Genomic DNA, 24,783 nt, shown 5'->3' on the forward strand with positions numbered 1-24,783 from the left:
TCATACTTGCGTGATTTCTGTGAATCAATTCAGCAACATATTTAGTGAGCATTTTATTTGATTGCTTTTCTTTACTTGCCTGCTTGCCTGCCTGCCTCATCAAGGACCAGTTCAGCTGAGTTTCTTTCAGGCTTTCCTTGATGAGTAGTTACATATGCAGTAGACCATGAAGGGTTTAGTATACTTGGATTTACAGGGGCTGCATGACATGCTTGTCCATTGCTGTAGTTTAAAGTTAAAATAATTACTGAATGATTAGTAGAACTACTATTTTAACAGTCAGTTTATTATTGAGTCTATTTCAGATATGAAGAGTTGAGGATTTTTTTTTTTTTATTAAATAAACAGATTATATTCTGGGGTCTGGACTGCTGATTAGATGAAACAAGAAATTTGGGAGCATTTTGCCACTAATTATTGACATGCTTCATTTAATGGCTTTGCCAGTTTTCTAATATACAAACACATGTAACAGCTTCAAGGCTGTCTGAAAATGTGCCCTGTTATCCCCTTTTGAACAGTCACTAGAAGCCCACTCATGGACCTTTCAGAGGAGGTTTCTTTGTTGGTACCTGTGTGGTAGCATAACTAGGAACTCTACAACCAGAGGCTCTCTGTTCTTCAGCCATGAATATCTTGTTAAGATCTAATTATGTAGCACAGTTACTGGCTGGCCCATGTGTTGTGTTTAACGTCAGTGTAGAAAAATAAGTCTCTCTCGTGTATGTCGTTTTTCTGCCAGTGCTTGTCAGGCTTTCCAGCGCTAACACAAATGGCAGATATGTGTGAGAGGGGCAAACTGGGGTGCTAGTTAGCTCATGTTCTGCATTTTATTTTTGGCATGGCAACTGGTACCAAGGTTGCTCAGGGATTCTGTGATTATGTGGACTGCACTAGAAACATAATGATTTGTAATGATTCCAAAGAAAAGATCAAAACCAATAATGGCCTAGTCAGACTCTGAAAGCATTTGAAATTCCTGTTTGTCTGTGGGGGTTTGACCTTGTTCCTAAAAAACTTAATCTTTAAAAGGCTCCTCTTAAAATAGCGAGGCGCCATCGTTAAGCCAGTGTTACTCGAACAAATGTAAAAAGAGCATTTGTTGCAGGCTATTTTCTGAAGCAGATTTGCTGTTATATAAGGGAGCAGACTATTTGTTGAATGACTCAAAAAAAAAAAAAATTACAGAGCCTGCATTCACTGTTATCAAGGAACATGTCAATGTGAAGAATGATAAAGACTCCTTTTACAAAATCCTAGATCCAGATTGTACCACCATCAAATTCTGTTGATAATTTTCTGAGTAATCCTGCTAACAGACAAACAGACGGACAGACCAATGCAACCAAAAACATAACCTCCCTCCACCTATCAGTGTGCTGGGTAATAATCTACATTAGATTTGCACAGGAAGTACTAGTCAGCTTAATGTTGATTTAATATCACCAAGCTTATCTGTAAAAGAAAACTAACATTTGATTTTAAGACCCTGACACAAGGAACTATAACCATGAGGCTGAATCCCAGAATTTAAAAGAACTGGAAAACTTATTTTAAGTTATGAAACAGAGAACACACACATCATTTAGATAATTCAAATATACAAAAAAAAAAACACACTTATATTTTCTATCATCACAATGAGGTTTTAGGGAGCAACATGAACTGGCAGCATGCATACAACACTCTGGTGCGTTTAATTATGTTTAGAAACATGTAAAAGTTCTTGTTAGGCAGCGCAAAATAATTTTCTAAATCAGTGAAGTGGTCCTCCAAGTAATTTGTAATGCTAAAAGCTATTCAAACCAAAATCCACCAGGGCACTGTTAAACAAGAGCCACTACAGCTGCATAATGTCCTGTTACTTTAACACAAAGGAACTGAAGGAACAGACGTGCGCTTCAGTTTTGGCTCAAGTAGTCATGGATGGAGATTTACATCAATTTGTTCTCAACTAAGAGCTGCTGTCTAAGGGCTGAAGCACAAAATGTGGTCCTGCTGTACCTTTGTTCAGCTGCATAATGGCCTCCTCCCATAATAACCATGATATACTTAACATAACGGTTATGCTAATTGGAGCATTAATTGAACAGATCATTGCATGAATTTCTGTTAATGGATTAAGGATCATTATTACTTCAGTGTGGATGAGACTCAAAAGCAGCCATAAGTGATGTATTTCAGTGGTGTTTATCTCTCAGATATTGATAAACTTGGTGTTGAATGCAGTATATCAGCCCAAACCATTTACCCAAGGCAAAGGATTTAAGGGGCAAAAATTTTACATAAAAGGTATTTGTCATAATGTTGTAGCGATCATGTGTTTGTGACATCACAGCTTTGCAAATCAGACATAAATACTCAAGTTTAGCTCATCCCGCAGAAGAAAAAGTGCAGGGCACAGTCCACATAAAGATGTCGAGGACTTCCACCCATAAGACTGGGGTTTATGTCCAATGTGGAACCAGAGGTAAATGTGGAATTATTATTTTTAGACTTTGTGGAGTCTTAAACAATCATTAACTAACTGTCGAGCAGTGTTTGGATGGGTTTAGACACTAAAACTGCTTGTTTATGTTTAAAGATTATGGTTTACAGTGTGTTGGTTTAGCTCACTGTGTTGAGCAGGCAACCCACAAGCAGTAAGTCTAATGGAGAGGCCTGTCCCAAGACCTTTAACTGCATGTCTATCTCCCAACTTTCCTGTCTTCTTTCCACTGTCTTATCAAAATAAAGACTGAAAAAACTTGTTCATGAGTTTATGTGTTAACTTAAACTCTTTCACAAAGTTACCTGTGTCTTAAAAAGCTTTTCTGGCAGAAAGCCTTAAAGGCAAATTTGCTCTCTCTGTCTATTCCCCCTGAGACTGACATGTCAGCTCCTGTGATGGTCCTGGAGCAGCAGTGATTATGTTGTCAGAGCAACACCAACACTTCGATATCAGATGATGCCATGCAGTCCTACCAAGCTTGTTAAAAAAAAAAAAAAAAAAGTGCTGCATAATTTGGGATTGAGACATCCGAGCTCAGAATATCTGGTTCCATGGTGGAGGAATAATCCTGCGGTCACAGCAATGTAGTCTTGGCTTGAGCTTGGCGTTTTTTACATTTTGACTTGAGAGGGTGTAACAAATAAACAAACATGCGATTAAGTTGCGCCATTAAAAATGCAGACACAGCATTTTTGACTATTCTTTTCAGAGAGTGTCTGTTGCGAATCAGCACTATTTTAGTACTTCCCTGAAATGGAAGTACTAAAATAGTGGAGTACACCTTTAATTTTAAAGTGTCTGGTTTTGTCAGTCCTTTAGAGTGATGGAGGCATAATATGATAATCAGAATGAGTCACACATTTGCTTCATTTCATTCATTCACCCTGAAGTTGTGTACAAGAGCAACAAGATCCCATCGGATTGTGGAACAAGAACATGCCACAAGCACATTTTGTGTGTCTTGTCTACGCATTGTAAGCGTTGGGGTTAAGGTAGGGGTTAGGACATCATTAATGGCATAATAAGACATAGAGATAACACACAAAATCACATGGCATGTCATTCACATGATGCCAAACTAAGAGGCAGTTATCAGAGAAGGCAGAGCAGCCTCGAGAAATCAGTGTTGTGTTTTGAGTAGAAATGTAACATAATAAATCATCAAAAGATATGTAATCTTTTCTCATCTCTCTCATCTACCAATTCACCATAAACAATACAATTCATGGGTGTCAGATTTCATTCTTTTTAAAAAGAGATAAGATCCTTTGCCAGTGACTGTCAGCGTATAGCTGCACTCACCTTCTTAAGTCGTCCACTCCTGGTGCCCAGGAAAACCACGCTGTGTCCACCATAGATGTAGGAAGTGACAGAGGTCAGCCTGTCCCTGCTCTCAGTGAACACTGTCCGACCTGACACCAGCTGGGAACCCCCCAGGGGTTGGTTTATATCCAGACCGCAGAAGTGATCATCAATAGGAACAGGCTGTGTGGAGAGAGGGAGGGTGTGTGGGTGAAAATGTAGAAAAGATTAAGATAATGATAGCAGAGAAATGTGTTTTTGAGAAGAGGTGAGGGAGAGAACCGGAGTAAAAGGTGAAAGGAGGAGGGATGGAAAAGCAGTTAGAATGAAAGGAAGGAGGAGTGGGTATGACAGATATAAGGAGAGGAAGTAGATGTAATGAGAGAGGGTGAGGAGAGTTAGTGGGGGCCAGAAACTGACTGAAATTGTTGTAGACACGTGAGAGTATAAGAGGAGAACTCAGACTGACTTATGGTAAGCCTAACATGCATTAAGCGCACAATTTTCAGGCTTAAAAATGATTACTTCAAAAGGGTTTTTGCTGCTGGGTTTTTTAACATGCCTCAGAGCGGGCACATTTGCGGAGCAGAATAATTGTTGATGGCAAACACGAGAGACGCCGTGTATTTTGCGCCTGTTTCTGTGATTTTTAGATCGCTTGATCTGACATCACAGAGCACAAGAGATGTTAGATTTTGATTAAGCATCAAAGAGAGCTGCATGCTTAGCAGTCCTATTGCATCTTCTCACATGCACCTCAAAGTTTTGCTAATTGCCTGTCACTTAATATATAAATCTACCCTTTTAGGGCTGCTGCTTTTTTTTATTTTGGTTGTTGTTTTACATCCTCTATTTCTGAAGCATATATTAGTCGTTAGCCCTTATATTAACTTTTTTCTTTCATCAAGCATTGTGCCTGAGTTTAATTGAATGTGATCAGTGAAGTGAGCATAGCATAAACCTATCTAATATCACACCATACCCTGCACCTTACCTAAATAAAGCATCCAACTCTCATTTTCAACACACTCTCTGGACTCTTAAAAGTGTTCTGTGTATATATACATATAGATATAGATATGTGCCATATGAACATTTGGTCTTAACAACTGGCAGCCAATTAGTCAATCTGAAATTCTGCTGCTGAATTATTAATGACATGCATATCATAAACCCTGGACGGTACACTATATGGGGTGCATACACTTATATGTGGTAAAGTAATAATGTTTTTTGCAGCTCTACAGAAAGCAGAATTGGTCTGGTCACTTGTTTGACTATTTTGGCTTGAATTTCATGACCAACAGTTGGACTGCCATGGTCTCCTGAGGATTAGTCTTTATAATTTAGCTGCTCCTTTTGCACTTGTTCTTGCTTATGTGGCACTTGAGGTTGATAATTGACTGGAATGACATTTAAAACTCACTGCAAACATTTAAGAGAGTCTATCCTAAGGATTATAGTTAACAACTGCTTTGTTTTATCTAGTACAACCAGATCAAATTTTCTTAACCATAGATAGATTAGCACAAGAAATATACAGACTTATTAGCTTTATGTTTTCGGTTTGGTTTATAGCTTCCAGATGGTGTGTCTTAAAGACTTTGGTTATTGTTTAACTGCTCTTGTAGTGCCATGAGTCTGGCTTTTGTGATTTAAATGAATTATCTCACCTTTAGGTGCACTGCCATGACATCTAATACTGCACATAAGTTGCAGGGAAACCCTGACTTTTCTGCTAGTGCCATTTTTTGGTCAGTGTTTCACACTGTGTATTTTGCACCTGTTTCTGTGATTTTTTGATCTCTCTTGATCTTCTCACATGCACCTCAAAGTTTTGCTAATTGCCTGTCACGTAGTATATAAATTATCCTTTTGGGGCAGCTGGGGGTTTTTTTTTGTTGTTGTTTGTTTTGGGGGGTTTTGTACAACCTCTGTTTCTGAAACACATTCAGCTAATGATCAAATTATTTAATGTTATCATGCTGACAGTAGTGTGATGGATTATTATACTGAATACTGTAGGTGCCTCTGTCTGGTGCTGGGGAGGTCTAAATGGTCAAGCCCAGTGAAGCCATTTTAGAGACTAATAACCTAACCTTGGGTCTTCTTTATGGTGCCTCATTTTGACATTCCCTTACCAGGAGGGAGTCAAGACCTAGAGGGCACTTTAAAAGAATAAACTGTAACACATAATCTTATATCTCTTCTCCTTAATATCAAGTATTCTTGACATCTTCAGATTCTCAGTAATTATTTCTGTTTGAGGAAAACCTGGGCTTTAAGTGAAATTAGTATTTCACTTAAAGCACGCAGCTACCAGTGTAAAGCCTCAGTCATCAGTGTGGCTGTGAATTCTTTGCCTGATTGTGCCAATTACTGGGGAAATAAGAAACTGCCACTCTTAAATGGAAAGACATTTGTCTTTTAAAGTAGTGGTCAGACATGTCGATACATGTATGAGCACTTATGTTAACTGTACTGGCCTCAAAAATCATACTTTTGTAATGCTAAAAGCTATTTAAACCAAGCCATACTTTTAGTAAAATCATTTAGTGAGTACTTATATAAACATGTAATCAGAGAAACAAAGTATCTAATGAGATAGCAACAACCAACCATATTGGTTGGTGCTATCTCATATATATATATATATATATATATATATATATATATATATATATATATATATATATATATATATATATATATATATATATCTCATTTGTTTGATGATATGGTTTAATCATGTACATGTACAAGTACATGTTGAGAACCAGGAGAGCGATTTACTGCATGTGATGAAAATCATTGTTTTCACGCTTCACTTTCAACTTGTTTCCATAAGCCTCTCATTATACAGAATTATAGCTTTTATAAAAGCACAGACTTGGACATTCACAAGAAAGGCCTTTTCTTTTTCCTCAACATCAAGAACAGGTCTCAAAGGGTTCAGAAAATGCTGACAGGGACCAGAGCAGAAGGAAGGCGAAGGGGAGAGAGAGAGAGGGAGAGAAAGGGGAGGAGAAGGAGGCGGGAGTCAGTGCCTAAACCCCTGAATGAAATCAGAGCTCAATACAAAATTCCTCTGATTAGCATTGTGGAATTAATCTCCTCCAGCTCTTCTGCTCTCATAGGATCTTGAAACCTAAATACTGTCTTCAGCACAGCACAGGCTGCCTATCTATCAGCTGTTTCTGCTGCAATCACACTTGTAGAATCATCAAAAAGCTAACTTTCAGTGCATCTACATTATTGCTACTCAATGCTGTGTGATACTTTGTCTAAATATGTGCGGTTCATTTGATGATTTCTCCCTAAAATGTGCCTACCGCCTTGGTGCACTGCACATCCTTTCCCAGCAGCCAGTGTAGCTCAAGATTTCCTTCTCCCTGGTAGCAGGACTGCAGCCGCTCCTTAATGCGAGTGTTGATGTCCTGAATAGTGAAGATGCAGAGAGCAGAGTGATCTGGAGGGTCGTGGTACTGCTTCTGTCCTTTTGAGAACACAGCAAAGAGCACGTCCTCCTGGGCGCTAATGTTGAGCGACTTAGCCAGAACCCTGCCAGCCTTGGACAGGTAAGCTGCCTGCAGCAGACGGTACTCCTCTCCTCTGTGTATGCACCCCACAGGAAGTGACACGTATGAGTGGAACTTCTTGTCACCTTTGCACAGGCGGATGATACGAGACGTGTAAAAGAGATCGCCAGGGGAGCCACCTGCAGGCATCCCGTTCTCCGGAGTCTCCGGCTGGACAGTCATGAAGTACACGAAGCTGCTGCTAGCAAAGCCATAGATGTAGTAGATGTCAAAGTGTGGGACAAGAGCCAGTGTGTCTGAGGGTATTTTAATGAGAGAAGAAACAAAATCAGTGTGGAGTTCATAGTCCAGCATGGCAGAAGATTCTGGGTCACGGGGCAGCTTTCGGCTGGAGATAGTCGGAAAGTAGTCCTGCTTTCCGCCTACAGCAGTGCCGATGTATAAAGTGGCATCCTGACCCTGAGAGGGCACAACAACTCCATACATTGTCCCTGTCTGGTTGTCACTGGACAGGTAGTGCTCTTTCTTATGCGTGGGCTCCACAAGGATGAACAAATCATCCAGCCTCATCAGCTTACAGACACCCTGGTAGAGACTGCCACAGGCCAGCAGCCGGTTGTGAGAGTAGTCGATAAGCAACAGCTTGTTAACATTGTCAGTGGAGGCCAAAGGCTCTGAACAGGGCTGGACAATCAGTGGAGGATAACATGCTTTGTTGTCATACTCTGGTCCTGTATCGTGAGACACCAAGAGGGTGAGATTAGAAGACAACTTGTAGATTCGATTGACTGCTCCAATGTACAAGGCCCCTGTAGACTGATGCACAGTCAAGTGGTTCAGCGACCACTCCCTCCTCTCTGATTGGAAGGTGTTCATAGTCTGTCCAAGAGTCATCTTTTGATTCACAGAGATTAGAGTCAATAGCCACAGTGCCCGGGGCCATGACATGACCTTTAGAGGACTGTGACCTTTAGTGAGGCCGCAGTAAGTCCATCCTTTATACAAGCACGTTCCCATCCCCACGTGGCTCCGAAAAATATTGAGCTCAGACAAACGGATTGTGTGTCAACAAGTAGCAGGACTGTCCTGAAAAAAGATCAGCTCGAGTGGTCTCTTGTTCTTCTCAAGTGATCTTCACATCATTCTGAAAAAGAAAAGACAGATATTTGCTTTAGATCTCAATAAATCATTGATTCTTTCAAGTGTGAAATATTGCTTTTCAGGATATCGTTAGAGGCTAAAAACCTACAAATGTTTTGTTTTCTCCTCTGTCTCTGCTTAGTCAGACACATGAGATATCAAAGAAACAAGTAATCATTTGTTCAAACTGTCTCCCCTTATTTACTAGCCTGAGAGATGGTCCAATATTCCCCATATCAACAGGGGGGCTCATTATATTCGCCTCTTTGTAAGAGAGAACTAACTGTGGCCTATTACTAGAACAAAGCAGTGACACAATGTAGCTGTGCATTCCCTCTGTTTGGGTGGCTAATTAAATGATCCAAATGTATTAATTATGCATCCATATTTTGGGCTCCCTGTTTTCCTTTCTCCCCTCCGCCGTGTTCGTTTAAATGGTTGAATCCAGGAGGAATTAATCACTCTCCAATGCGGCCGACATTCCTAAATTAATCAGGCTTTTTCCAGGGATGGCAGGGAGTCATTAGAGATTCAGAGCCTGGCAGCATCAACTCTCACACTTCCCTTTTTAATTTCATTAGCATATTTTATGTAAATATTTCCAGGGGACAAACAATGTCCGTCAAACACATGATGGACAAAAAGATGGACGAGTTAGCCACATGAATGTTTGATGAATGTACTCTTTTTATTGTTTTCTTTTTCACTGTTACATCATTCTTATACCATATCTTTTCATCTCCCATAAAGTGAGACAAAATAAGCTTATTTGTAATAAAAACAGAGTTCTTTTTTTCTGTATATAAAGGCTGATGTTTTTTGATGGCAATACAAGCATTGTAGATAAAGTAGCTTCACATATGCCTTACTTCATCGATGTCCATTAAAGGAGTAATAAAACTGTCTGCATAGGAGGATGCATCATAAATTAAAACACCTACATCACCCTAAATCCTGTCTGTGTGCTGCCTGAAGCTTCTGCAATCATGCACTCGCAGGTTTTTTTCTGTTGCTCCTTTGTTATCTCCGTTACCGCACCAAAAGCACCTTTACCCTTTCCTAATGATCCTTTTTTTTTTTTTTTTTTTAATTGATCAACCCCCATCAAAATGCCTTCAAATTTCCTCTAAATATATCCCACCGAATGCTTGAAGACTTTAGCTCAGAAGCAAGGCGCTTCTTTTGGCTGGAAGTAATGTAAGCAGGGAGTTTTCTCAGTGAGACTTCCTGGTATAAGTAAAGGTTAAATGAAGACAGCCATGTCAGATCCTAATGCGGGGGTCATGATGCGGTGGGTGCTCTCCATTGGCTGACTAACAGGACGTCCGGCTGAGTTGAGCTGGAGCCAGGGATAGAGCGGATGGACTGATACTGAGCTGGCTGGGCCAACTCCAGCTCCACTCCAGCATCTCCTGCCCATCTGTCCCCACCGTGCTCACACAGGGGGAGAAGTCACTTGAGTGTCTCGACCTGCTCTGCTCAATTTGGCAGGCTCAGTGTGAGCAGCTCTACCAGTAATTGGCCACCGAAGAGTAATATCTGCCACGCGCTGTATTGCTTCTCTTAAATCTGAAGTTTAGTGTTTGCTTTTGTTTGTTTAAAACAGATTACATTAACATACATGAATCCGTCATAGTGACGCTGCTTTCCTTGTTGCCTCTGCTTTAGAAAACAGAAGCATCTTTCCTTTTTTTTTTTTGTGACAGGACACAAAAAACATCTCTTTTATTAGTTCTCATAAAGCCTGGATTTGGCAGGACATGTTGGCTCTAATATTTACATCTTTATTTTAGGCAAAATGTTGTCCAGCAAATTCTTTCTCAAAATCCCTCAGATCATCTGCTTTGCAAGCTGATGAGCCCCTGAACCAGTTTCTGTTTTCATTTATCACGAAAACCTGATGTAATCAGTATTCAGGCCTGATTGAAATGCAGGCGGATGAAGCATTTGGGTAAAATTAAATATAAACAAGATTCATGAGCTGATTTTCAGTAAAGAGCGTGAACTTGTGGTAATTGTAAACTTTTACCTCTTGGAGTGCAGCCTTTTTTTTTTTCTCTCCATCTTTTTATGTGCTTTTTTTGTAGTCTCTTAAATAATGGAATTCAAGAAATGCACTTAAGAGACATGGCTGAGTTAGAAAAATGTGACTGAATTCTTGAGCTGCCACAAAAAAGAAGCAGAAAAGGGATTTTGTGTTTCAGCTAGGGTTGTCTCTACTTTGTCCTGCCAACCGAATCCAGGTTTGGATTTCTCTTTGAATTCTCCATAAACTTCCAGGTTAAGACCTTTGGTGTAATATGCATTGTAATCTTATCAGAAACTCAAGTGCTGCCCTTTCCTGAACTGGAAATAATAAATAAGACGTTGCTCTTGAGGTCTAACAGCAAATAGCAGACCAAATGATATTTACAGAGGTAGGCTTGAGTCTGGCTTGACCTTAAACAACAGACGCCAGCAGTGCCACCCACAGGTTAATTCAGTGCTGAGAGTCTCCAGTGAAATCCTCAAAGGAGTTACAAAACAGGGTTGAAAAACAAGAAGAGAAATTAAGGAAGTGCTGGTGGCAAACGGAGCTGGGCAGGCATGCAGGCAAGCAGCAGCCTCATCGTTTCATCCATTTCTGTTCTGCCGGCTTTGGTCACGTCTAAGGCGTGCAGTCATGCTGCTCAGTGTTTACCCTGGATTACAGAGACAGCTCTTCGCCCTGCGCAGTCCTCCCTGCTGAATTCTCCGCCTCGCCACTCAGACACGCTCCAGCCCAGACGTGACTCATTCACACTCACACACAGGAACATGGTTTGCTGAGGCCTCTGGGGACGTGAGCTCTCAGCGGGCACCAATCACAACTCAGAGGAAGGAGAAGCCAGTCTCTTGTGCTCCACAAACATGACCCTTTGACCTGGATCGAGATCTGTGGAACCAAATTCATCCTTTCGGTTCAGCTTTAATTGAGGTGAAATGCTGTCATAGCTTCTGTAGCACCCTGTTAAGCATGATTCATGGGACAGAAGGGATGGTTACTGCTTTTATCTCCCATTTTGTCCATCTGCGATGAAATAATATTCAGCGGGGACACTTCCTTGTTAGTATGTGCATCATGTTCGCCATTTGCTCGAGTTTGACAGCATGAAAATGTGTTTTGTCAGCATTTTTTCATGTGTACTGTAGTACATTCAGATAAGCTATTGTTAATACCGTCACTGATAGTACTTGGAAGCCCTATTACTTGAGTTTTTAAAGATTTGCATATTTTGTGCAGTAGTGAAGAGCTTTATAGGCAGAGACTTAATTGGTTCGCAATACTGTGTTAAAACACAAAAAGAACTGACGTGAAGTTAAAAGTCTTAAAATGTCTGAAATGCACATTTCCTAATGAAATGCCTTACAAAGAATTAAATTGTTTAATTTGGTTTAGATTGTTGCCACATCACTGCAAAATGTTTCCCCCCTATAAATATTAAGATTGGCCAATCCCACTGAATGGTTAAAGCTGCTCTTTATAACTCAGCTAACCCTTTTAGGCTGTTTAGATAGTATGTGTAGGAAGATGATTGACATTGTTTGTTAGTTTAACAGTAAGTGGCTTGAAAATAACAAAAGCTCTTGTTGGGTAGAGGTTCAAACTATAAATGGTTCAAAGTAAGCTGTTTAGGGCAATGATGTTTTTAATAGACACATTCACACATTTTTCTTTTCTCAAACTCAACCAAATACTTATTTCAAAGTTATAAATTGAACTTTCTCATCCACGTAGACACCCAGTTACCTATTTTTGTGAAGCATTCATATTTTGGAGGCGTTGCCTTTTCAAACACTCAAAACAAGATGGTACAAGAGGATTTTTTTTTTCTCACTTTAAAGAAGGACAGATTTAGCACAAGCAGCATGCGATCGAGTTTATCTTGTTTATGTTTTGGATTATAGATTTGAGAACACTGTCAACAGACTGCGCCATGATATTTCTAAAGGTCAGAAGATACTTCTCTGTCCTCACACTTAGTCAACAATAGGAGTCATTGTCACTCGCACCAGAGGTGATAAAAACATTTTTTTTTCCTTCTTTTTGTCACTGTTGTTTTGTGTGGCCTAGATTTATAAGGCTGCACAAAGCCAATAACAGTATAAGACCACGGGGGCGGAAAACTGTCTGAACTACAGTAGTCATAACAGCTTCTGTCTTCATGATTACAAGCAGGCTGTGCAGAAGCGTGAAGGGTTTTTGTGTCTGTAGGTTTGTGCAGATGAGGCTGCTGATAGAACTTTATAAGTTTCTTATAGAACATCATTTTGGATTTGGACAATTTGCGGCTGCAGTTCTTCTGAACATTTGAGCTTGTAGTATATAAACTCACATGGGACACTTTTGACTGGGGCTCTCATCAAATACGCACAGGCCAGTCGTGGGGGGGGGGCTAGTTGTACACATCACACATGAATGGGCTGAAAGGGCGCCAGTCTCAACAGAACTTGACTTCCAAATGAATAAATGAAGGCAATTAGTAGATCTGTTTACAATGTTGTGGAGACAGAAGTAGGTCAAACATGGCAGACACAGGAGGGAGGAGGGAGCCGGCAAGCCAGAGCCAGGGGCTGTCGCTGGTACCTACAATGATGAGTCGGGGAATTAGGACATGAAAATGCCGTCTTTATTAACAGTGACTTTTAAATGAATGTCATACTGAATCACAAGGGACCGGTGGAGTTTATTAGAAAAAGCAATGTTTTGTGATCAGCCCATCGTGTTTTATCAGACGCAACGTTGCAGAGGGGAAGCCCAGGGCAATAGGCTCCGCCTTCGAAATCCCCCCTCACCCAAACACAGACTCAAGCCTCAGAGGACATAATGTGTAGCTTGGATGATCACACGGCACACACCCACAGGATATCTTCACTTTGATATTGCTCAGTGAAATTTTATGACAGTTAGCCCGTGGTTAATTTTTATCCTTATGTTCTACAGTGTAAATTCAAAGAGCAGTGCTTTGCCCAGTTGGAAAGGGAAGGGGGGAGGCTCTTACAACCAGTATTTAGACTAATGGCGTTAACACTTCGGGAGGTGATTGTTCCATGGAAATCACTGCAAATTGCTGTGAATTCATTTAGTTTCATTGGCAGCTTTCCTGGCACGTCTGCGTGTCCCAGCATTTTTTATATAATAAAAAAGTAAACAATTATTTCCTTTTCTGCACGCTTGTTGTTTAGTTTATTGGCCAGCGCAGATATTACAGGCTTTACGACTCTCTAGCCAGCCACAATTCTTGGTGGTAGAGCAGCAGAGGATGTCTGTGGGGAACAGTAAAACAGCGCTATGTCATCGCAACTCGCCCGGCTTCTAATAACTGCAGGATGCTGCAAGGAACCTGGGCAGTGGTAAATGTGACATAGGGGACCAATTCCAACACATCACCACAACACAGTCAGCAACCTCCTCTGCAATGCATTCCATTATCTCAGGGCATATGCATTATACATGCAGATACAGTACTTTATCTGAAATTGCTGTTAAGAGCAGGGACCAGATGAAGGGCACTGCTGCCACAGTCAGATTTAACCATGCATGCCTTTCTCCACCCTTCCCTCTTCTCAGCTCTGTCTCCTCTTCCATAAATCTCGTTGTCGGTCTTACCCGGTTAATGGTGACCTCAAGCTGGCTCATCTCAACTGCTGAGGCCCTCGTGTTGCATATATGATGAGCATAGAGGGGAAAGACAAAGTGACCTCCAGCGCTGTGATGAAAACCCATGCAGTTCAAGTGCAATAGAGGGTCTTCTATAATTCAGCGATCGCATAGGAAGACAGAGTGAGCTGTCTTTCCTTTGGAGCCACGCAGCAAGTGTGTGTGGTAGTAACCTACATTACCTCAGAGCATGGGGTAAACAGGGGTGTTAGACCAGGTTTTGGAGTCATCTTTGAAGAATGGAGCAAAGACAATGAAGGTGGTGACCAAATACACAACAGCTCACCACATTAGTTATTTGCGCTGTAAGATAATGTTAATAACCAGCCTCATATTCAGAAGCATGGCTTCTTGTTGACATTGCTCTTTCTAGAGCAAAGCTATACTTTCCTCAGACTGATTCGCTTACAGATGTGCTGGGCCATATTGATTTTTCATGCATAAATCATGGAGACCTAACAAGGAAGATATTTTACATTTGGTAGGAACTAGACCCCACTATATGAATGGGGGGGGGGGGGGGGGGGGGGGGGGGTGATCAAATACAGAGATGCAGACTACATTTGAAGCTGTGAAGCACATATGTCCATGATTCCCACACCACTGCACACAGAAATCAAAGAACTTATTCCAAAGAAGCCTGTATGTTTCCTCGGCTTCCTCCCTCTCTGCCCATATGGCTTCATGGGGTGGAGAATGCCAAGGTTGGAGGTAGCTGGCTCGAATAATTACGATCAAAGAAATTACAATGCAAAAGGAACAGCTGCTACCTCGACTGCTGACAAATCACTGTGAGCAAGAGGAGACCGCAATAGACGGCGAGTCAGGGAGAGAGAGAAACAGGAAAGAGGAGGAGAGATGGTGCATGTTCTACTATTCGACAACTTTCCCTCTAAGTATCTGCTGCTTCAAAACCCATTTAACGTTTAATCCGCAGTGCAAATAAGGCCTTTGGTGGCCATTCACCCCAAAGCTGCACAAATACAAGCATCTGCCCAGATTATCTCAGTCAGACTCTATGGTCAATCTAGCCTGGCCTGTTTCTAATTCTAGCCGAGTCAGAAATTCTATCCCATTTCCTAAGCCTCTCACTTGAATTTGAGATAATTCACAGAAATGTCCTCAATGTTCAGAAATAGAAATAACCTGATGTGAAGTACAGTAACCTAGTAAGCTAGAGTTCTACTGGAACTGCAAATGCAGGTGAATTTCTCTCAAATATAGTCACTTGATGGAAAATGGAACACTTTTTTATGTTTTGATGAAACTCCTTAAAGAATGATGCATACTGGGAAGAACCATTCATTTTGTTTTGTTTCCCTTCCTAATAAGACTTGCTGCTCAAATTAAAATTAAATACTCCAAGTCTATAAAGCCCAGTCCCACCTGGCTTGTGGCTGCCAAAGGCTGATCACTGTGCAGCAGTCTCAGATGTACTCCAGAAAGTCTGGACTTCTATGACATGTTATAGATAATCTGGTGAGGACAATTTTGCAGATGTAGCCACTTAAAGTCATGGGGCATTATTCCAGACATTTACTTTTTTTGTATGGCCAGTGTAAGCAGTGCTTTCACAAGGTGGCCCCAAATATAATCTTCCCAGGTGGCAAGAAAAGAGCAATTTGATGGTATTCTGTAATGGTGTTTCATAATTCAGTGTAATTTGGTTTAAGGTGCCATCTGTCCATTTTTTTAACCACTTATCCAACTAGGGTTACAGAGGCAGAGTGCACCGTGGATATGTCGCTAGTCCATCACATAACATACCCACACAGAGATGACCCCACCATACCACTGTGAGTACTAACCAGTGCACCACCATGCCACCAATTTGAAGTGCCAGATTTTATTAATATATGATCTTGAACCTCATTCTGTATCATTAAGTTTCTTCTGTTTTTTTGGGAACTGACAAGGAACTGGGGTGGCTTCACCCAGTGCACATGTAAAAGTCCTTGGGCATGATACTGAACCCCAAGTTGTCCCTGATGCTTATTAAATGTCACTGACAGAAGTGACTTTTTCACTTTGTCTCACTTTCTTTTGAATTGATCATTAAATGGTCCAAATGTCCCGTCTTACCAAATAATACTTTAAGTTATTTTGTGACAACATAATAACGTGACTTTTGCAGTTGGTCCAGAAATATTTACAAAAGATTTAAAAGTGCAAAGAAAATTTAAAAAAAAACAAAACAAAAAAGAAAGAAAAAGAATTCATGTTTAAAACATTTGTTTTTTTTTTTCAGCCACTGTTTCACAAGTCAAACTCATAGTCAAAAATCTGTAGTAGTCTTTATGATCTCTAGTTATTATCCAAAGACTTCTCAAAGATGAAACTCAAAAATAGTTGAAGTATCCTAAAATAATGGCAAATAGAACAGTTGTCAGGGACCAGAAATGTCTAGGTTGCTCTTTTGTTCTTTTGGCTTTCATAACGGGTGGTAGATAATTAGACCATCACACTTCACATAGCTGAGGAAGAAAGACAAAGATGTTATGTTTTAGAGGTTATTTGAGTAAGATTAGTTTTGTTGAAACGGCACAGAGTAGATAGTGTAAAGTGAAGTGACAGACCACATAAAGACCTATTTCTTTACATTTTCAATATGACCTAACACACACACACACGGCCAGTTTTTGCATTTTTTAAGTTTCAAATTGTCAAATTTTACGTCAACATGAGGTAAACTGTATGAAATAAAGAATTAGGTTTTGAAACCATCCAAGCCTGGAATGAATATCTAGTTAAAGAGGCAGCAATGCCAGCAATTTAGCATTGTATTTGTGATGGGAAAATTTAAACAAGACAGCTCATGAACAGCAGACATGGCTGAAATATCCTGATGTTTATCCATAATATGAGTCAGACTACAAAAACACTGGTTCCTGCACTTCCTATAATGACTCTCCAGTTGTTGCAAATCAAACTGTCAAACTTACATTTGACAAGTTCTAGTTCATGTGTAATATAAGAAAACAGATTACAAACTTAAAGACTAGTGTCAGCACATTTCAGATTAAAAAAAAAAAAAACTCATGTGACATCACTTAACTTTGTCATCTATTTTGTATGACCATATGCTGTAGAAATACAGAAGTGCCAAAGAAATCATGCAAAACAAACACATCAGCAAAGTTATTGCACTGTTTGTATCAACAACAGTGTGACAATCTGGCGGCAATGCGCCATATTGCAAGACCGCCATCACTGCATGCTGAGCGCTGCCAAAGCTGCCATCTGGCAGGTGAGCTGCACACTTTCCTCTCCTCCCTCTCTTTCTCCCTCTTCCTTTATTAGTCCTTCTCACCCCTGCTACCTACCCATTTCCACTTTTTACTCTCCTGTCTAACCCTGTAAGGTTACTTTTCTCCACATGTACTGTATATGCACCTCCCTCCGGGCCTGGCTCACACACTGAAATAAGTGGAAGCATGAAGCTTGAAAGGTGGAAGAAAAGAGTGAGGACAAATGCACACTGGCTGTGCTTGTTCGTCTGCAGTATTTTGTTCTCTCAGTGTTTCCTTCCTTTCGCTCGCTCACTCTCTCATCAGTGTCGATTTCATATCACTGTTTGCTCTCCTCGCCGTTATCACAGCCCTCTTGTCTCACTCGCCTCTCTTTTTGTCTCCTCTCTGCAAATACACGCTTATATGCAAAGACCCACCGGTAAATAGGCACACATATAACAAGCACATTCACACACATACAGTACACGTGCACACACATGCAAACGCTAACACACAAAACCCACACACACACACACAGTGGAGGCTCGACGTCTTCTTCCGCAGGCTGTAGCATCTGAAGAGTCGTGTTTAATCAGTGTCTCCATGGGCAACGGGGGGTTGCGGTGGGTGGATGGGGTGAGGCTCAGAGGTGGAGGGTCTCCAGCTATGGGCAGTAGCAGTGAGCTGTTGTGCACTCACACACCGTGTAATTGTGTTACATACACTAATTCGACCGATGTATTATTGGAGCGACTGTGCATCGCCTTTACCCCTGACCCACATTGCACTCCCTGATATTCAAATGACTTCAAAATCAATGTCACAGATTGAATTGATGGTCATTTAAATCACAAGCTGTTTTTTTTGCAGTGTAGTAATAAAGTGGTCCTCATTCCCTTTTCTTTTTTTTTCCCTTTATCTTCTCAAACATAAAGTAGCTCATTAATCTCTGTACAAGTCTGAGATAACACTTAACTCCTAGCTTGTGGGTGAAAATGACAGAGACAGATGCTCTAAATTACTTCACCTACACTGTTCCAGCATTGCCTCCAGGGTCAGAAGACTCCAAAATAATTCACCTATATTTCTTCAGTGGGTGAAACCACCACTGCAAACACAGATGGAGGAATTACAGTTGGTACGTAGAGATCAGTAAAATCACTTTGCCAGTTGATTGCCAATAAAATCAATTATTTCCCACTGGCCTACTTGTAGATTCTTAAAAATGAACATATAATTTAAAATTAATGAAATGAGAGAAAAAAAGTTTCATCTCTTAAACTCAGGAGTGTTCTTTTTTTTAAAGAAAAAAACTGATATCAATACTTTTAGAAATCTGCCTCTGAAACTTCACTGCCAGCATCAGTGAATAGAAATTTGTTGGTTGCCCTGGAAAGATTTCAACATGGCAACTGCAAGCCTCAACAGCAACTTGTTTTTTCCAGAAATTACATCCCAGTTACACTGTATATTCTACATGTGTTCATCACAGTTTTCCTAACAAACATAGTTACCACAAAAACTGATCATACTGTGGATAATCCTCAGCAACTTGGAAAGCATTACTGTCTCAATACAAATCTCAGAGACAGCGCTCTATTGTGTAAGACACAAAGTGTATCTTTTTGTTTGCTTTAAAATGGCTTAGCTGAGGAGTTAAGAGCGGGTAATCCTCAACTATACCTCAGAAGAATAGAAATCATCATAAACCAAACCCTTAGTTTAATTTATTGTTTTCAATTGCAAAAGGGAGAGAGGGAGAGAGAGAGAGAAAAAAGTAATGTGGAGATTCATTTAAATTCTAAAATTAGCAGGCAACTGATAAAATGCCGAAGCGCATGACTGGCAAGAGCATGCTAAAAGAGAAGCCAATCTCTTTCTCTCTCTCTCAACGAGAGGCTTTACCCACTCTGGAGGGGCCAGGAGAATAAAAGCTAGTCCAACTGGCCGGCCAGATAAGCCAGACCAGAAAAAGCGTACTGGGAGAAGAAGGGTTCGTCTGGTTTGCATGAGGGGTGAGAGTCAAAGAGCCAGGAATCCAACTACAACCCCTCCTCGTCCCCCTCTTGTACCATACAGAGGAGGGCTCAAACAAAGATGCACTTAGTCAACAGCATTGTCGAGGTTGGCACCGCTGCAGCTGTGTGTGCTTTAGTTCTTTCAGACTCAGGCTTCATCTCAGCTCTTGCCCAGCTTTATCAGCATCCCAGTGGCTTCTGCTCTGCCCCGGCTGCCAAAGCAGCACGAGCTCTGGCTGCAGGGCAGCAACTGAGAGCTGACTATCTCCAGGCTAAATACTTCACTCTGGTATTCTCCTGATGACCGGTGATCTGATGAACTGCCCGGAATAATCCAAATATGTAAAGAGGGCTGAAAAAAAAATCTGCACAAGCAGGTGGTTTTAGCAAGCTTTGTCTAAAGTAGAGTTACTGATAAGACAATTATTTGCACCAGATCTAATACAGTACTGCTCTGCCTCTCGCCTGTGGATCCGGTTGGTACTGAAACTGAAGCATTTCCAGTCGCTTTGTTTCCAGAGCATCAGTCCACATCTGCTGGTTGTTACAGGTGGTCAGCAGAGGCGGTTTTTTTTTTTGTTTTTAATTTTTTTGTCCGTTAATGCATGCATTTAAATCATAACTCGATTCAGTTCACACTCACTGTGCGTCTTTTCACATCGTCCGAGGTGCGTGAAGTCTAACAACTTTACCCTTCTGCACACTGCAGAGCTGCACTACAAGCCGCTGTTCAGCTGCTATCAGTAAAGGATAGCCTACTCACCTTGAAAGAGCAGGGGATTCATTCATGAGTAGCGCAGATCCGGTTATTTCGCTTGGATTTGGGGAGAAACGTCCCGCGTCTCAGTCAGTGAGTCAGTCAGTGGGCTAAATGAGTGTGGACGCCAAGTACAGCGGGATTAATTTATTCTACGCGCGGACGCGACGTACAGCTTGTAAAGTCATCTGGACAGCAGTGAGCATCTTCCTGTCAGCCGCTCAGAAGGAGACGATATCAAGTGACCCTCCCGCCTCGTTCAGGGATTGATCATTTTCTGTAACAGGCTGTCATATAACCCCCATCTCCACCTCTCTCTCTCTCTCCCTCTCTCTCACTCTCTGTGTGGATACCGGTGCTACATGAAGTCACCCATCAGTTCACTTGCACCTCACGTACAATGTGCGCTTTTAGACCCAACCTCCGTCGCGTCATCCTTTGGCACATATCGAGCGCGGTACGACACCTGTTTTATGTCTCTTATTCCAGCGGACGAATAAAAGTTTCTGCACATTTATTCACCAATAGAGATAAATATTAACAATGATTAATTCTGAAAAGTCGTCAAAACATTTGGAAGAGTCGACATAAATGCGCTTACAGTTCCATGGAGATTTGACCTAGACCCTGTGTTATCAACCGCACACAGGATGGAGATAAAGTCAGCGTCCAAAATAGGCCTATTTGTCAAATGATTGCGATCTGCATGCGTTTCTGAAATGATTGCTTTCCATATTCACAAATGGGCTGTATATTTTTGAAACATTTTGAATGGGCTCTGATGGGAAAGGGAATTGTGTCGTAGCAGTTTACTTGCTGGTTGAGCCCGATCGCTCAGTATGCGATTCTCTAAGAAATACAAGCATTCGCACATTTTACAGCGAATTCTCTGTGTTGTATTTTCATTCAGAGGCCGAGATAAACGCTCACAGCAGCGTGTGCAAGTTTCCACTGAAATACTGCCATCTGTAGGCTTAATAATGTAGCCACATTTTTTTTTTTTTTTTTTTTTGGGGGGGGGGTCCCAGAGCTTTGATAAAGATCATTCATTTTAAGTTTTATTATTTGATATTTGAGTCCTACCTTAAAAGATTCCTATCATTAAATTAAAAAAAAACAACAACAAAAAAACGTGTGATTCTAACAATAAGGATGTGGTGGAGCAGGCAACCATGTGCTCAAACTCACTACAACTACTGTCCTGCACATACACTTTGGACATTTTTCCCTGGTGTGAGTGTGTGTGTGTGTGTGTGTGTGGTGGTGGTGGGGGAGGTGGGGAAGTGTGTGCGTGTGTGTGTGTGTGTGTGTGTGGTGGTGGTGGGGGAGGTGGGGGAAGTGTGTGTGTGTGTGTGTGTGTGTGGGGGGGGGGGGGGGGGGGGGGGGGTTGCAGGGTCCATCGGCCAGCTGTCTGCCCCTCATTATTTGCTGTTTGGTGGTTTGGAGATGAGTTTGGGATGTCAGACTGGCTACCTGTTAGGGTTGAGCAGCTCTGGGTGGCCAGCGGACTCCCTCAGGCCTGACCAGATGGCAGCTACTCCTCACTGGCCCCACGTCGGGTGCGGGAGTTCATAAACCTCTGTCAGGCACGCACTCACACACACAGAGAGATGGAGAGACACACACACACACACACACACATACATAGTGTATTAGCAAAAAGCACAAGTCTGAACACAAACAAAGACAAATATGCAAACTTACACTTGAGGCTATTTATGCTCATGAACTGTGCTGGGAGTTAATATGCAGATGCACACCGCTGCAGATTTAAATGAGAAGACAGAAAAGCTCACAATAAGTACAAATGCGTTCGACAGATTTTTAAAAAGAAGAATAATGTTTTTTTTTTGTGTGTGTAGCGCTTTTCAAAACAAAGTGCATGTAAGCTTTGAGGAGTATTTTAAAAGTAGACACTGAGCTTGCTAACCTCAGTGTCCACACCTGCAGGGCTCTAACAGAACAGTTAGCAGGGTCTGACAAATTAATTTAAGTCTAAAATCAGTTCTATTTCTCAGTGTTAGTCACTGTAGTGAAGCAAGAATGGGAGTGATGTGGTCTTTTTCTTTGAATTTGTCAAAAGTCTGGCATCTGAGTTTTGGATGAGATGAAATCGAAAGATGGCCCTTTGACCCAAGTAAAGTGAATTATAATTGTCCAAACTTGATGAGCGGAGTTGAAAACTGCAGTGATATGTAATTATAGTTAATACTAAGATATGCATGATGATTCGTGCCTGTGTGAATGGCACATTAAATGTGGTGTTTTTCAAGGTTGCTCGAGGCTTTGATGCAGACTGTAAGTGTGTAACTGAGATGTGGGAGATTGTTATCTGTTCTCCACAGGTCTAATTCAAGGGCAATTGCGGTTGTGAATTAGTTTTCAAGCTGCTGTGCAAACCCGTGTTATCATTCCTTGAAGAGCAGCACTCGCATGCTGAAATCTCTGGTGGAAACTCAGTGAGAGTGAAAGAAAGAAGTTAGCTTTGCAGTTTAACGAGACTTGAAGGAGACTGCTACACAAAGCAGTAAGCATAATGCCTATGAAATACCTTGTTATATCATTGCTATTATTCAACTGAACAAAACCAAAGAGCACAGGAATTGGAAATCATATTCATTTATAATAATCACTAATTGTTAATACAACTAATAAAACATTTATGGGCTCCGGCTCCATAGCAACTGGACAAGCAGTTGACAGGATGATTGCGTCTCGATACAGTTTGTATCAAAAGGCTTTACAACTTAAGATACCCACTGTTCCTGGCTATGAGTTTGGGGAAGAAGAAAAATATTCTACAAAAGGCGAACCAAAACATGGTGAGAAACCTCCGAAAAAGCAACACAACAGGCAGAAAGCTTGGCTTATATGTATTATGTGAGAAGGCCGGGGGAAAAGCATAATTATCATACATTTTTGCTATGACTAGTGAAATAACAGAGTTTCAAAAACACTTTATTTTGCAACTACTAAAAATGACACATTCGTGTGCATATTCACCTATATGTCGCAGCGGGAAGGCGCAGCTAGCAGGTGGGGCGCCTGATCATATAAAACACCTGCACTGTTGAGTCAAACGCTTCTCAAAAATGAGCCCTGACCTTATTTTGAACCCATAAAGTAAACTTACACATCTGTGGAAATGAGTGAAATGAGTACAAACTCAAATGAAATCGCAGCACCTTCTGGAAAATAGTGATCTACAGCTTCACCATTCGCAATTAGTTACTCAGGTAACCACCAGTGGTCACTGAAAGGACTCGAGTGTGCCTGGTGTGTGTGATATTTAGCTCTGGCATTGTTCTAATGTGTTCATTATGATTATTATGTTGTGGCTCTGGGCTTCTCTCGCAGACAGGACCCAAGTGGAGTAGCCAGCTAGATGCAATCTACTTCATGGAAATTACCATAACAACACGAAGCTCTGGAAGGAGGCAAAAGGAGGTGCATGCAAATGGAACGGCAATGAAAGACGACCGCAGGCCCAATCAAGCTGTCATAACACAGAGAATAATAACAACTGAAAGCCATTAAAACCTTTCAGTCTGAACCGCTACACCTCACTGTGCAAAGAAAAGGATTGAGAGGCCCTCATATCCCTCATTTTGCCTAAACAGTCATAAAAACACCGGGCTTTATCCAAAGCACGTCTGTCATTTCCACATTCTAATGACACGTTTATAAAAAAAAAAGGAGACGTGTGATGGAAAACAATTACTCATTTCCTCGTTACTTTTTCTTGCTTGGACGTCTCATAGAGATGTTCTTCTCTGTCAGGTTGTACATATTAATATTTTCAGACAGATGTGTTCCACCCCAAAGAAAAGTCAGATCAGACTGAAGAGTCATACTGTGGCAACTTTTTTTTTTTTTTTTTTTTTGAGGATGTTTCAAATCAACAGCATGGCTGCAACAATAAAAACGCAATCTGGAAACCCATTCGCTGGTCTGTGGCCAGCTTTTAGGTGCTTCAGGTGTAGCCAGTGGATATCAGGGCCAAGACTCACTGTTCCATCTGCCAGGCCTTGTTTACAGATGCAGATAAATTATGATTATAATAATAACAGCATTAACAAAAAACACCCAAAAGACATTTGGCTATAACTGCTCCTGAACTGCACCAAGCATTTTCAAAGCAGTTGGAGACTGATTAAAAAAATGGTAAATATAAATTTTACCTAAATCAAAGATGAATTAGCTACAAAATGAAAACTGTGACCAATTAGCGTTAAATTGAAGTCTTCACCAAAACACTGATCACCTATCATGGCCTGTCAGTAATACTGTACCTCAGCATATTTGCAGGGTATTACTCTTCAAAGGTCTCGGTACATGTGAACGTTATCACACTGGCAGCTCACGTCTGACTTTGACTCGAGCCAGGAACAAACCTCACTTTGTACATCATCCACCCAAGATGCTTTAATTTTGGTCCCATTAGTGATACCGATGCCATGTTTTGTTTATTCTTAAGAATACGTTTATGTCTCTGACCCAGAGAAATCAATACCACATTTGCTCCAGCTTGTTAATTCCTTTGGAAAGGTATCCGGTTATACCATTAATTGGCAGAAGAGTGAACTTATACCAGTGGCGAATGACTTGGATCCACTATTTATGACA

General features: G+C 41.1%; 1 protein-coding gene across 2 annotated transcripts in view; it reads right to left on the reverse strand.

Annotated features, from left to right (window-relative positions):
- Positions 1–20,447, reverse strand: part of LOC115780121 (plexin-A2-like) — a 78,570-nt gene extending 58,123 nt beyond the window's left edge. Inside the window, exons 1-3 of one of the 2 annotated variants that reach the window (XR_004019961.1) lie at positions 20,164–20,447; positions 7,126–8,476; positions 3,794–3,976 (exon numbers count right to left, since the gene is read on the reverse strand). Coding sequence is in view for 1 of the 2 variants with exons in the window: in XM_030729120.1 (XP_030584980.1) it covers positions 3,794–3,976; positions 7,126–8,349 (1,407 nt within the window). In the remaining variant the exon portion in view is untranslated. The remainder of the gene's footprint in view (positions 1–3,793; positions 3,977–7,125; positions 8,477–20,163) is intronic. The other variant, XM_030729120.1, reaches the window with a different exon arrangement.
- Positions 20,448–24,783: the final 4,336 nt, after the last annotated feature.

The sequence above is a fragment of the Archocentrus centrarchus genome, chromosome 5 (genome assembly GCF_007364275.1).
Source record: "Archocentrus centrarchus isolate MPI-CPG fArcCen1 chromosome 5, fArcCen1, whole genome shotgun sequence".
Classification (NCBI taxonomy): Eukaryota; Metazoa; Chordata; class Actinopteri; order Cichliformes; family Cichlidae; genus Archocentrus; species Archocentrus centrarchus.